The sequence below is a fragment of the Rattus norvegicus genome, chromosome 8 (assembly GCF_021556685.1).
Source record: "Rattus norvegicus strain SHRSP/BbbUtx chromosome 8, alternate assembly SHRSP_T2T, whole genome shotgun sequence".
Classification (NCBI taxonomy): Eukaryota; Metazoa; Chordata; class Mammalia; order Rodentia; family Muridae; genus Rattus; species Rattus norvegicus.
Genome location: NC_141541.1, coordinates 11,168,522 through 11,183,755, shown reverse-complemented (window position 1 = coordinate 11,183,755; position 15,234 = coordinate 11,168,522). Strand labels below are relative to the sequence as shown.

At 43.9% G+C, this 15,234-nt stretch overlaps 1 protein-coding gene across 9 annotated transcripts in view; it reads left to right on the top strand.

Moving 5' to 3' along the window:
• Positions 1-3,862, top strand: part of Birc3 (baculoviral IAP repeat-containing 3) — a 57,647-nt gene extending 53,785 nt beyond the window's left edge. For 7 of the 9 annotated variants that reach the window (XM_087563890.1, NM_001446380.1, NM_001446379.1 and 4 more), the window contains 3 exon segments: positions 1,876-2,127; positions 2,725-2,766; positions 3,091-3,862. In XM_087563890.1, the coding sequence (XP_087420016.1) occupies positions 1,876-2,127; positions 2,725-2,766; positions 3,091-3,284 (488 nt within the window). In that variant the 3' untranslated portion in view covers positions 3,285-3,862. 9 annotated transcript variants of the gene reach the window in all.
• Positions 3,863-15,234: the final 11,372 nt, after the last annotated feature.

Below are 15,234 nucleotides of genomic sequence, written 5' to 3'. Positions count from 1 at the left end.
AATGTATATGTTGGGCAAATGTTAACATATTTTAGATTTATTTATTTTTATTTTGTGTATATAGGCATCTTGCCTGCATGTGTCTGTGTAATGACTATGGAGGCCAGAAGAGGGCGGTGGATCCCCTGGAACTAGTGTTGCAGACAGTGGTCAGTCACCAAGTGGGTGCTGGGAATTGAACCCAGGTCCTCTGGAAGAGCAGTCACTGCTCTTAACTACTGAGTCTTCTCTCTAAGCCTGCAAACTTTTATTTTTTTAATTTAAATTCTTAGGATGAGTTGTTAGCTTTGCATATAATTACTCATGGGACTTAAAAATATGAAACAAACAAAAACCCCTGGTTCTTATAGCCTTTAAAAGTCCAAAACAATCATACTATCTGTGTGATTTTTATTTTATGCATGTGTATACAGATCTTCTCAATTAATAAGCCTTTATGTTTTCCCTTTAAAGCACAAATTTTACCCTCATGAGTATGATTTCAACATAGTAATTACCAAATCAGTTCTTAATTGTTGAACAGGTATATGTGCGTGTGTGTGGGGGCAGGTTGCAATGACAGGACAGAGGTCAGAGGACATCTTATTAGAGTGAGAACTTTGCTTCCACATCTTTTGGATTCCACTAAGTATCAGAGTCACGACATTAGCCTTTAACATTGCGTGATTTCTGCACTGAGCCATCTCACTGACCCAAGCACACTCTTGATATAAAAAACTTGCTATGTAGTTGAATGCTGATTTTCCTTCCTCTACCTCCCAAGGGCCGTGCTGACAGACATGGGCCACCACGCCTGGCTTAGGCACAGACTCACGTTTAAGCTCAACCTACCTGCCCACACAAGTGCCATCTTCCCTCACAACCCCAATGGAGTCCTTGGGTTCTGCTTCCCATTCCTCCAGGCAGGTTCTCCATCCTCAGTGTTTGCTACTCTGTTCTCCATTCTGTGCTCAGAGCCACCTTCCTCTGGGCGTGTGCAGCCCTGTCCTTGTTCTGATTGTTATCCACACTCTGACCTAGATAAGAGCCTGGTCTCTTTCCCGAATGTGGACCAGAGCCTCAGCAGACCAGAAAGCAGACTTTTGAGACAGAATCTTACTGTGTAGCTCAGACCGGTCTTGAGTTCATAACCTTTCTGCTTCAGCCTGCTGAGTCTGGTCTGTCTAGTGAGTTCCAGACTAGCCTGGTCTGTTAGAGCAGAATGAGACTCAAAACCCAGCAAGGCTGTCAGTGCAACTTAATCGACAGAGTGCTTGCCAGGCACGTGCCACGCCTGTGTATAACCCCGGTGTGGAGGGCCTGCCTACTATAGTCCTCACATCTTTGCAGTGGCAGCAGAAATCCAAGGACATCCTCAGCATTGCGGTGAGAAGGAAGCTACATTAAAAGACAAAACCAAACAGAAAACAAAATGCTCATGTATGACTGATTCTTTAACTGAGCACAATTTCTTCTGCCCGCAATGTGGTTCTATGTCAGTGTCCTAGTGACAAGGTCAATGATCTAAAATCTAACTGTCTCTCCTAAGATAATTTTCAGACTGCCTTTATTAGTATTCAGCATTTTATGGATATAGTAGAGAGTAGGGTGCTAAAATGGAGATCAATCATTTGTAGAGTGCCTGCCTAGCAGCCACAAAGCCCTGGGTTTACTCCCTAGCGCCCCCTAAGGTGGGCTGGAGCCATCTGTCTAGAAAGCTGGCACTCTGAGGGTAGCAGCAGAAAAATCAGAAGTTTAATGTCACAGTGAATTGGTGGCCAAGCTGAGTTACATGAGATCTTCAGACAAATACACATGATCTCCTTCATGCATGATGCAGGTATGGAAGGCAGTTGTGAGCAGACTTTGAGCGTGTTTCTCTCTCTCTTCATAAAGATGATCTAACATTAATCCGGAAGAACAAAATGGTGCTTCTTCAACATTTGACGCCTGTGACACCAATCCTGGATTGCCTCCTAAGTGCCAGGGTCATTACCGAACAGGAGTACGATGCCGTAAAACAGAAACCACACACCTTGCAGGCAAGGACACTGATCGATACTGTATTAGCGAAAGGAAACACCGCAGCGACCTCATTCAGAAACTCCCTGCAGGAAATCGACCCTGGGTTGTACAGAGATATATTTGGTGAGTGCTAGGAAATTATTTGGGGGAACTTTCTAGGTCAATTGCAAACAGGCTCTTATTAATAATTGGAGATTCTTGAAAAGGAGTCAGTCCAATGTATATATTGGAATTCCACAAGATTAAGGGCTTTTGTTGAATTTTTGCTCCAAGTGTAAAGTGTTTGAAATCTGCTGTGTGTGGTAGTGTGTGTTCAGGTGAGCTGGTGAGATCACTCAGCAGGTAAAAGTGCTTGTCCTGTAAGCTATGACCTGAGTTTGATCCCAGAACTGCTCACTTGCCCCATGTGCACTCGCGCTCGCTCTTTCTCTCTCTCTCTCTGTCTTTCTCTCTCTCTCTCTCTCTCTCTCTCTCTCTCTCTCACACACACACACACACACACACACACACAAATAAATAAATAAATAAACAAATAAATAAATATACCTGCAATCATAGCATCCAGGAGGCCAAAGCAGGAGGATAGTGATTTTGATGCCAGCTTGGGTTACAAAATAATTCTGTGTCTCAAATAAACATCAATACTAGATAAATAGAATCTGTAGAATGTAAATAGCAACTCTGATTCCATACTGACGCTTATCCCCTTTCCTTCCCTAGTGCGACAGAACATTAGGAGTCTTCCCACAGATGACATTGCAGGTAATGGCGCTAAGACTTTAAATCTGCAGAAATCATTGTTTTCATTTTCTCTGGATTTTACTAGAGGACAAGCAGATTGCTTAAGGATTGCTTAAAAAATCCTTTTCTTGCCCCAACTAGGATGGCTTGGTGGTAGAGTGCTTATTTAACCTCAGCAAAGTACTGGGTTCAATCCCAGCAGTGCACAAACAAACAAAAAATCCTTTTCTCTTCCCTTACATGGCATCATATGCTGTGTGACCAGCATTTGGAAACTGGAGGTGGGAGGATCAGAGTTTGAAGTCAGGCTATGTTTAAAACAAAATAATATCTCCCTCTTCACAGCTCTACCGATGGAAGAACAGTTGCGGAAACTCCAGGAAGAGAGAACGTGTAAAGTGTGTATGGACCGAGAGGTGTCCCTCGTGTTCATTCCCTGTGGCCATCTGGTCGTGTGCAAAGAATGTGCCCCCTCTCTGAGGAAGTGTCCCATCTGCAGAGGGACTATCAAGGGCACAGTGCGCACATTTCTCTCCTGAACAGGACTGGACTGATGGTCCACGGTTGTGACCCCAGCCAGGAGGAGCAGAAGTTCAATGTCACTCCCAGCTCCATAAGGAACTTGAGGCCGGCCTGGATGACATGAGACACTGCCTCTAAATAGTGTAAAAATGAAAAACATGGGGAAAAAAAACCTTTTGTCTAAACTCAAAGAATGGATTACTTACATAATAATTTTAATTGGTTTCCTTAAAAGTGCTATTTATTCCCAACTCAGAGAACTGTTTTCAGTAAAGTATTTTCATACTATCTGCATCTAAAGCATGTCTGTTTGTATATTCAGATGCCATGAGAGAGGGTTTCATTCTTATTCCCGAAACGCAGGTATTACCTGGAGTCCTGAAATTCTCAGAGAAGATTTACAATGTTGGCATTTATGATTCAGAAACTAGAATCTTCTCAAGTTGCTTTAAGAACTGGGAGCACAGATTTCCATGTGTTTTATGTATAGAAATTCCCGTTATTTATTGGATGACATTTTAGGGATATGGAACTTTTATAAAGAATTCGTGAGGAAAAATTAATAAAGCAATAAAATTAAACTTTTTTAAAATGATGCTGATCAGGTTAATCACACCCAGATTCCTACAATATCTTTTTAGGAATTCTTAAATGTTGGGGCTAAGGAGATGGTGAATCAGGAATGTGCTTGGCACAAAGTCATGAGGATCTGAGTTTGAATCTCCAGTGACACCATAAAAAGTCAGGAGTTGAAGTGAGATTTAATCTTTGGTCTCAGGGTTCCATTGCTGTGAAGAGACACCATGACCAAGGACAACACTTAATTGGAACTGGCTTACAGTTTCAGAGGTTCAGTCCATTATCAAAGCTCCACCCTCACAGTGACACATTTCCTCCAACAAAGCCACACCTCCTAATAGTGTCACTCCCCGAGGGCCCAGCTTTCAAACAAAGCGTCTGTGCGGCCATTCCCATTCAAACCACTACAGCTTCTTCTACAGCACTGGAAATGCATACAGAGCCAGCAGTTGGGTTTTGGCCTTTTGCTTGCTACTGTTCTCTGTTCTTCCTTCCTTCCTTCCTTCCTTCCTTCCTTCCTTCCTTCCTTTCTTTCTTTCTTTTTTAAGATTTAGTGTGTGTGTGTGTGTGTGTGTGTGTGTGTCTGTGTGTGAGTACAGTGTTGCTGTCTTCAGACACACCAGAAGAGGGCATCAGATCCCATTACAAATGGTTGTGAGCCACCATGTGGTTGCTGGGAATTGAACTCAGGACCTGTAGAAGAGCAGTCAGTGCTCTAACCACTGAGCCATCTCTTCAGTCCCGGCACTGTTATTTCTTGCAATGATGTTTCTCCATCCATTCATGAATTTGTCATGGATGGTGGGAGGGGACACAGTGTTCCTTGTTGTCATACATAAAGAAATCTTGAAATCTTGATGACAGTTTACTCAGAGAAATGCCAGAGCAGCTCTTGCTTGAAGGCTGGCCACCCTCAGGTTCAAGGATTTGGGAGCTGATCAAAGGAAGTGTGTGCTCGTGACTGCTACACTCAAAGGAAGTGTGTGCTCGTGACTGTTACACTCAAAGGAAGTGTGTGCTCGTGACTGCTATAATCAAAGGAAGTGTGTGCTCATGACTGTTACACTCAAAGGAAGTGTGTGCTCGTGACTGTTACACTCAAAGGAAGTGTGTGCTCGTGACTGCTACACTCAAAGGAAGTGTGTGCTCGTGACTGTTACACTCAAAGGAAGTGTGTGCTCGTGACTGCTACACTCAAAGGAAGTGTGTGCTCGTGACTGCTACACTCAAAGGAAGTGTGTGCTCGTGACTGTTACACTCAAAGGAAGTGTGTGCTCGTGACTGTTACACTCAAAGGAAGTGTGTGCTCGTGACTGCTACACTCAAAGGAAGTGTGTGCTCGTGACTGTTACACTCAAAGGAAGTGTGTGCTCGTGACTGCTACACTCAAAGGAAGTGTGTGCTCGTGACTGTTACACTCAAAGGAAGTGTGTGCTCGTGACTGCTACACTCAAAGGAAGTGTGTGCTCGTGACTGTTACACTCAAAGGAAGTGTGTGCTCGTGACTGTTACACTCAAAGGAAGTGTGTGCTCGTGACTGCTACACTCAAAGGAAGTGTGTGCTCGTGACTGCTACACTCAAAGGAAGTGTGTGCTCGTGACTGTTACACTCAAAGGAAGTGTGTGCTCGTGACTGCTACACTCAAAGGAAGTGTGTGCTCGTGACTGTTACACTCAAAGGAAGTGTGTGCTCGTGACTGCTACACTCAAAGGAAGTGTGTGCTCGTGACTGTTACACTCAAAGGAAGTGTGTGCTCGTGACTGTTACACTCAAAGGAAGTGTGTGCTCGTGACTGCTACACTCAAAGGAAGTGTGTGCTCGTGACTGTTACACTCAAAGGAAGTGTGTGCTCGTGACTGTTACACTCAAAGGAAGTGTGTGCTCGTGACTGTTACACTCAAAGGAAGTGTGTGCTCGTGACTGCTACACTCAAAGGAAGTGTGTGCTCGTGACTGCTACAATCAAAGGAAGTGTGTGCTCGTGACTGTTACACTCAAAGGAAGTGTGTGCTCGTGACTGTTACACTCAAAGGAAGTGTGTGCTCGTGACTGCTACACTCAAAGGAAGTGTGTGCTCGTGACTGTTACACTCAAAGGAAGTGTGTGCTCGTGACTGTTACACTCAAAGGAAGTGTGTGCTCGTGACTGCTACACTCAAAGGAAGTGTGTGCTCGTGACTGTTACACTCAAAGGAAGTGTGTGCTCGTGACTGCTACACTCAAAGGAAGTGTGTGCTCGTGACTGTTACACTCAAAGGAAGTGTGTGCTCGTGACTGCTACACTCAAAGGAAGTGTGTGCTCGTGACTGTTACACTCAAAGGAAGTGTGTGCTCGTGACTGTTATACTCAAAGGAAGTGTGTGCTCGTGACTGCTACACTCAAAGGAAGTGTGTGCTCGTGACTGCTACACTCAAAGGAAGTGTGTGCTCGTGACTGTTACACTCAAAGGAAGTGTGTGCTCGTGACTGTTACACTCAAAGGAAGTGTGTGCTCGTGACTGTTACACTCAAAGGAAGTGTGTGCTCGTGACTGTTACACTCAAAGGAAGTGTGTGCTCGTGACTGTTACACTCAAAGGAAGTGTGTGCTCGTGACTGTTACACTCAAAGGAAGTGTGTGCTCGTGACTGCTACACTCAAAGGAAGTGTGTGCTCGTGACTGTTACACTCAAAGGAAGTGTGTGCTCGTGACTGTTACACTCAAAGGAAGTGTGTGCTCGTGACTGTTACACTCAAAGGAAGTGTGTGCTCGTGACTGCTACACTCAAAGGAAGTGTGTGCTCGTGACTGCTACAATCAAAGGAAGTGTGTGCTCGTGACTGTTACACTCAAAGGAAGTGTGTGCTCGTGACTGTTACACTCAAAGGAAGTGTGTGCTCGTGACTGCTACACTCAAAGGAAGTGTGTGCTCGTGACTGTTACACTCAAAGGAAGTGTGTGCTCGTGACTGTTACACTCAAAGGAAGTGTGTGCTCGTGACTGCTACACTCAAAGGAAGTGTGTGCTCGTGACTGCTACACTCAAAGGAAGTGTGTGCTCGTGACTGTTACAGCTTCAGTTGTCAAGTCGACACACCTGGGCACACTGAGTCTCAGTGGGAGTGTGGCCTCCATCAGATTGGCCTGTGGGCATATCTGTAAAGCATTTTCTCAGTGGCCACTTAATGTAGGAGTGGCCCAGCCACATGGTCTGGATGGTATAAGCAAGCAGGTTGAGCAAACCTAGGAAGCAAGCCAGGAAGGAAGTATCCTTGATGGCCTCTGCTTCAGTTCCTGTCTCCACATTCCTGCTTTGGCTTCTCTAAATAATAAACTGTAACCTGTATGCAAGATAAACCTTTTCTTCCCCAAATTAGTTTTAGTCGCTGTTTATTACAGCAACAGAGAGCAAAGTAGACCTTGGCAGGGCACTCAAGGAGTTCTGGGTAGACTTGGGGTAGACTGCACAGATAACACGCCAAACAGGAAGTCCTTTGTAGGAGAAGCCCTTTTAGAAACAGCATGGAGCCACAGTTCAGACAGGAGATGATGGGAGAAGTTTCAGAAGAAAACCAGACCTGGGTCTTCCCTCTCTATGTGCACGGGACAACAGCAAGATGGAGGGGCTGGGCCGAGGAACTTCAATGTGGTGTTGGTGATCTGGGTCTGGGTTGGGAGGCTGCAGATTTTTGAGTATCTTACTGAGAATGAAATGGATTGCAAAGTATTTAGAATAATTTATTCAAAGCAAAGCAAGAGGGTATGCCGGAAAGCAATCGTGTCAAGAGTAAGAGTGGACAGTGTGAGTGTGAATACTTAAGGCCCCATTGTTTGGGGCTTTTGTGGGTTTCAACAGAAGAAGGAACTTGGTTGCAAAGGCCATGGTGAGGGTTCCCTATTTTGACTGACAGGATTGGATTATGTAAGCCTTCGCTCACTGCATGTCCCTTCCCATGATGCATCTGATTTTAATCAAATACACATCTAATATAAGAGTAAATAAAGGATTTCCCTTAAAAGTTCCCTTCCTAAGCATGAACCCAGGCCAGTTGGCCCATTTCTCCTATTTTGGGATATCGTTGAATAGAAATGGACATTATCAAGAGGCTGTGAAGAGAACTAAGTCATTTCAGTTGTTTTGAGCAGGTATCTGTGTGGCTTGATGTAAGAGTGAGCACGGAGCTTGCCTCAGGTTGCTAGACACTCTGTTCCAGTAACAGTACACGTACTGCTCAAGCCAAGTGGAGCCCCGGGTTGGTAAGATATCTTTATGCTTGTCCGCCTCAGGAAGGGCAACGATGGTCGTTAGAGCCCCAGCAGTCACGAGGTATTAAACATCAGGAAGGCTCTAAACCGCTAATCTGTCAGAACAAGGCCAAAAGAACAAATGACCGATGGCGAACAGTGCCTTGGAGAACTGTGAGAGAGGCTCCAGGAAAAAGGGCAGAGGGCCTTTTACTCAGGTGCACTTTGTTCCCTGGATTGTTCTGGGACAGGACTCTGTGCCTCCTGTGACAAATATTTATATTCAATTCATAAGACAAGTTTATTCTTGTTGGTTGTTGGGTCACAGCTAAACCCAACTGGTCTGTGCATGTATCATGAATTTCACATGGCCTGCTTTGTTTCCCCAGATATAATCTCTAGTACATGCCAAGCAATTGTGCTTAAATTGGTCAGTTCTGAGAAAGTTCTGGGAAAGGGATGCTCTGTTAATATTTAGTATCACTTACTGACAGTTATTTACATGTTTGTCTGAACTCAAACCACCTTGGAGAATTTCTTTCTCTGTTCTTTTGTGTATAAAGGTACACTGGAACTGAAGTAAGGTTGTCCACAGCATCAGACCATGGTCTCGGCTAATTCTTTTAGGTCCTCAGATCTCAGGTCCAGGGCAGCTGAGAAGTTGACAGTAATCTGAGCAGAGCAATGGGATGTGGAAAAAGTCAAGTCTGGCTTAGGTTAGGTTTTAATCTAGTGATCCCAACCTGGCTGTACAGAATAGAACAAATGCGGCCCTATGAAGCCTCCATACAAGGCTCAGCACAATTAGCAGCTAGGCTTTGAATTCAGTTTTGAAATTAGAATTGCTAAGATTCTAATGCATAGTAAATGATTAACATTTACTATGTTTACCATGCTGTTCTTGTTTGCCCTCTCAGCACTCAGAGGTTTGAAGGTAGTGTAGACTTTGTAATTGGTTCTAGGAAAGCCTGGGGTAGAGTTTGACACCATGTCTCAAAATAACAGAAACACCTAAACAAAACCCTTTCTGCAGTTACGCTGGTTAGGGTTTTTTATGTTTTGTTTTTTGTCTTTGTCAACTTTGTCCTCTGGGAGGACAGTCTCAGTGGTATCTGTTCCTGGACTATATAAAGAAAGGTAGTTGAGCAAGCTGGTGACACTCCTTGGTGGTCTCTGCTTCAGTTCCTGCCTCAGGGCTCCAGCTTTGGTCTCTCTGTGATGGACTGTAACCTAGAAGCCAGCTATCCCCCGCCCCAGTGGCTTTAGGTTGATTTTCTGTTGCTGAGATAAATACCACAGCCTAAAGTCACTGTCAAGTAACAAAAGATGGACCTCCAATTCACAGCGCAGCAGGGCTGGCCTCCGATGTGTGTTCTGCCTGACGCTATACCCCACTGAGTCCGGTGCTTCATGAGTGCCATGTCACTTACAGCCAAGCAAATACTCCACTAATTGAGTTGCATTTCTAGTCCTAGAAAGTTTTTTTTTCAACACAGTATTTATATTGATTCTTTGGGAATTTCATATCATCCAACCTGATCACACCCACTCTCCAGTCATCACTACGTGACTCCCCGCAAAACCCTCCAACTTGTGTTATCTATATACTCACTGGAACTTGTCAAATTCTCAGTGGCCCTGTCCTTTAAATAGAACTGAGCCATTCCCCTCCCGAACCTTCTCTAGAAGCCATCAGCTTGGAGTTGCACTTTAGCATTTTATCACACTTTTTAAAGAGAGTTCTCCTCAACGGCTTCCTGTTTAGGCTGGGGGTAGGGGTTGTCACAGAAGCCCCCATGTCCCTCTTGCTCAACTGTGCATCCACTGTCATCAGTATCACTGCCAGTGTAGCTAGCTGCCTTGCTCTTTATAGCCAGCAGCAGTGTGGATCCTGGAGGTCTGCAAGGACCACCAACACAGCCTCCTGCTGCAACAGGCCGCAGACCCACAGAAGGCTCTTGGAGGCTGCCCTGACCACAGATATTACCATGGCCTCAGGCACCAGGGCAGGCCCTCAAATCAGAGTGGGCCCTAGCAGTACTACAGCCCACAGTCATTGACCTGGTTTCAGGGGGCTACACGGGCCATGGACATCAACACAGACCCACAACCACAGCAGGACCTTGGACCCAGTCATGGCCCTCACTAGAAAGGTTTAATAATGTTTAATTAAGGTTTAAATAATAATTTAAATATTAGTTAAAATTTAAATTAAATTAAAATTTAAAAATTAAATTTAATTTAAATAATAAATTTAAATAATTTAAATAATTTTTAAATAAGGTTTAAAAAAGGTTTAATAATTTCAACATGTGTTTAATAAATATGTGTTTTTTTCTTTTTTTCAGATAGTCATTATTGTATGGAAAATAAATGAAAATTGGGGTAAAGAATTCTGATGCAGCCACATTTTGCAGATTTGTTATGTCTAGGATTCTGTTTGGATTTTTTTTTAACTTAGAATATTTTTAGATATGGGAAACACGTGTTATCTGGGGGCATACTGTCACCTGATCTCCTTAAATCTCAGGCTCTTCCCTCAGCTTTCTTCACGGAGTCTGGTCCTCATACTCCACACCCCCCAGCCCCGTGATAGATATCCCACCTGCCTAGTTTAGCAGAAGTCTGACTTATTTCAGGAAGAGTCTCAACTGCTCGGTGCCCTCCTGACTCCCGGGAACAGATCCAAGACTTATGGACAACGATGGAGCCGCAGTCTGTCTGCCGCCGTCTTCCTTTCGTGCATTCTTTCTGTACTTCTCATCCTCTAACCCTGTGTGCAGCATACAGTCACAGCCACCTCTGCTGTCTGTGGGATTGAAGCCACCGTCTCTTCTCCTTTACAGGGCTTCGTTATGTCTTCCCTTTAATTTGTTAATGTCTCACGTCTTATGCTGGCTTCAGACTCTGTGTGGCCAAGGATGACCTTGACCACCACCTCCCCTGCTTTTAGCTTCTAAGTTCTAGGATCCCAGGCACAGACAGCCTCACTTAGTTGACAGTGAAGACCCATCTTCACGACAGCCTTGGACAAGGTGTCCTAGTCTATTTGCAGGCAGTTAGGGAGTTTTTGGCAAGAGGAGGGTTCCTTTGTTCTCATCCACATATGGTACTCTACTTTGTTCTGAATCCTTTACCTCTCTACCACCCTCCCTTGTGCTGGAAGCCAAGCACACTCAGTCTCAGGAATTCTTCTCAGGAATGCTCTGCTCATTGTATGGCCCCTATTTCCAGGAAAATTAAGCTAGTTACAGCCTCTGGCCTTGGGACACCCAGCCAGTTGTCTGTTCTTATCAGTGTATAAGATTTATGCAGTTTATGGTTTAGGGCTATAGGGAGGGTGGTGGCAGTGATGGATTGATCAGTCCTGGGTCCTGAGTAGCCTTCCTGCCTCCTTGTCTTTATAAGCCGCTGTTTTTAAAAAATAAAGTTTGAGAGCTTGATCAGAACACAGACTTATTCTCCTTTTTTGCACCTCCTGTCCCCCATTCTTTCGCCCCCTCCCAGGTCTCCTCTGAACCCCAGCTGGCTGGGGCACCCTTGTCCTTCCTGCCCTCCTCTTGAAGTCTCTATGCTCTGTAAAGAAGCCACATTCAGGGTAGAGAGATGACTCAGCACACATACACTCATCCCGTAAGCATATAAAATTCTAATTCCTTAGTATGTCTTGTCTATGAACTCTTTTTTCCTATGACAAGAACTTGGAAACACCAGGTGGAGGTCTCACTCTACTGTCTTTATTTTCTTTCTGACTTACTGAGCGGCTTTTTCCCCCAACAACAGTACTAGACAACATTCTATTTGTTTTACATAAAATTTTAAAGGATTTATTTATTTTATGTATATGAATATGCTGTCTTCAGACACACCAGAAGAGGGCATCAGACCCCATTACAGACGGTTGTGAGCCACCATGTGGTTGCTGGGAATTGAACTCAGGACCTCTGGAAGAGCAGTCAGTGCTCTTAACCATTGAGCCATCTCACTAGCCCTGTTTTACATAATTTAAAAAATATGTTGAGACAGATTCATCACCTAGACTTGTCTGGAACTTGCTACAGGGTCAGATTGGTGTAAGACTCAAAGTCCTCCTGTACCAACCTCCCAGCTAGTAGGATTACACATGTGTCCCATTACACCCAGCCTTCTATTTGCTTAATTCTTAAAAATATACAAAACATTACTTTTATAGCTGGTGCATAGGAAACACTTATTCTCATTCAGAAGAGAACAATCTGTTTAAAACTTCACTGAGATATTCTCTGTTGGCCTGTAAGACAGTTCGGTGGGTAAAAGCATTGGCCACAAGTGTGACCAACTGAACACAGGTAGCAGAAGAGAGCTGACCCCTGTAAGAAGTTGTCTTTTCCCCAGCTCCGGGGGAAAAAAAAAAGTTGTCTTTTGATTTCCACATGGCATGTACCTACCCCCCCAAATAAAATTAAAAAGTTAAAAAGGACTGGGGATTTGGCTTAGTTATAGAATGATGCCCTGGTGTTCATAAAGCTCTGAGACCATCCCCAATGCCCAAAAACAAAACAAAACAATTGATTATTGTACAACTAGATGTTTGGTTTCAGACCTGGGGATGAGGGACTGAGGTACATATTTTACATATCAAAGCAGCCCTGGCCTCCAGGTTCTTGAGGCATTCCACAGTCCTTACCTGGCCTACCCTGCCCACAACCTTGAACTTTCCAGCCCAGGGACTGGGCTTCCCTTCCCCAGATGGGGAATATAATACAGACATTTTGGCTCTTTGATTTCCTCCTTTCTTTTCTCTCTCACTGTGCACACTTCCCTCCCACCCCCCACCTTTTAGGCTGGCCTCTATCTAGAAGCCAGCAATCCTCTTACCTAAGTCACTAACCCTGCTTCTTTATTGCTTTTTAAGTCAAATATTTAAATTGATTATATTATGCCGTATCTACGCTATATATCACTAGAACTACTAACATTTGTCTCCTTGTGCTAATGCTGAGCAGACTCTGAGATTTAGCAAGCAGAGAAAGGCATATGACTAAGGACTTGTAGACTTACACTTTTCATTCATTTATACATTTTATGTGTATTTTGCCTGAATGTGATTATGCACTGCATTAACCTGCATGCGGTGCCCATGGAGGCCAGGAGAGGATGCCAAATCCTTTGGAACTTTAGTTGCAAATGTGAACTAGGGTGCAGATATTAGGAATTGAACCAGCGTCTTCTGTAAGAGCAGCCAGTGCTCTTAACTACGATCTCTCCAGCCCCTGGTTTTATTATACAATTTATGCTGTAGAAGTCTTTCCAATCGTGTTTTTCTTCAAATTTGTCTTGAACTGTATACTTTTTTTGTATATAAAGATGAAAATGCAATGGAATATTACTCATTTATCAAAAACAATGACTTTATGAAATTCATAGGCAAATGGATGGAACTAGAAAATATCATCCTGAGTGAGGTAACCCAATCACAGAAAAACACACACACTCATTGATAAGTGGCTATTAGCCCAAATGGTCAAATTACCCTAGATGCACAGAACACATGAAACTCAAGACAGATGAACAAAATGTGAATGCTTCACTCCTTTTTTTTTTTTTTTTTTTTGGTTCTTTTTTTCGGAGCTGGGGATTGAACCCAGGGCCTTGCGCTTCCTAGGCAAGCGCTCTACCACTGAGCTAAATCCCCAACCCCCACTCCTTCTTTAAAAGGGGAACAAGAATACCCTTGGGAGGGAATAGGGAGGCAAAGTTAAGAACAGAGGCAGAAGGAACACGCATTCAGAGCCTGCCCCACATGTGGCCCATACTTACACAGCCATCCAATTAGACAAGATGGATGAAGCAAAGAAGTGCAGGCCGACAGGAGCCGGATGTAGATCTCTCCTGAGAGACACACAGCCAGAATACAGCAAATACAGAGGCGAATGCCAGCAGCAAACCACTGAACTGAGAACAGGACCCCCATTGAAGGAATCAAAGAAAGAACCGGAAGAGTTGAAGGGGCTCGAGACCCCATATGTACAACAATGCCAAGCAACCAGAGCTTCCAGGGACTAAGCCACTACCTAAAGACTATACATGGACTGACCCTGGACTCTGACCTCATAGGTAGCAATGAATATCCTAGTAAGAGCACCAGTGGAAGGGGAAGCCCTGGGTCCTGCTAAGACTGAACCCCCAGTGAACTAGACTGTTGGGGGGAGGGCAGCAATGGGGGGAGGATGGGGAGGGGAACACCCTTAAAGAAGGGGAGGGGAGGGGCTAGGGGGATGTTGGCCCGGAAACCGAGAAAGGGAATAACACCCGAAATGTAAATAAGAAATACTCAAGTTAATAAAAAAAAATAATTAAAAAAGATGAAAATGTCATGATAACCACCTTAAATATACATTTTTCGAAATTACTAAATTCTACATGGGCAATAGGGAAAGTTTTAGTTGAATAAGTGGTCAACAAAATAAACAACTGGACGCCAAGTTTATACAATATTAAGAGAGAAGTAGTAATAAGTTCCAAAACTTCTGAGTTTGGGGCATTGAAAATTTCCTAAATACTGACTATACAATTGACTATTGGTCAGGACAAGAACTGAAAGTGATGTCAGTTTATTCTTGAATTTAATGTGCACAGGTCTTGCACACACATTAGGAATGTTTTCTGTAACTTTCCGAGAAGCAGTGACTTGAACAAAGCATTGGGACCATGTTGGAAGTTTAGTCACTTGGGAACCTTGGCTCGTCTTTTCTCTGTATCACAAACTGTTAAGAATACTTTCTTTTAACCATCAGCATTTAGAACAGAAGACCGCCTGTTCTATGACTGACCGACTTACAGGCAGAAATGACGGGGAAAGAAATGGGAAACGGTTCAGGGTCCCGGAATTCCCCTGGCAGCTTAATTTAGTGGTCTGTTATTTCTAAGTTTTTAAAATGTTTGCCTCTGGAGTTCCCCCGGGAGAGAAGATCTTATTTCATTGGTTAAGGCCGTCAGGTCCAAAGTAAATTAAACCGTAGAAATCTCTGGTAGAAGCCTACATTTCCAATCAGCACGCAGGAAGCTGAGGTAGGATGCTAAATCCTTGGCTAGCTTCAGTCCTACAGTAAAATCCTTTCTTAAACAAACAAACAAACAAACAAACAAACAAACAAACAAAAACCGGCCAAAAGCATCCCCCACCCA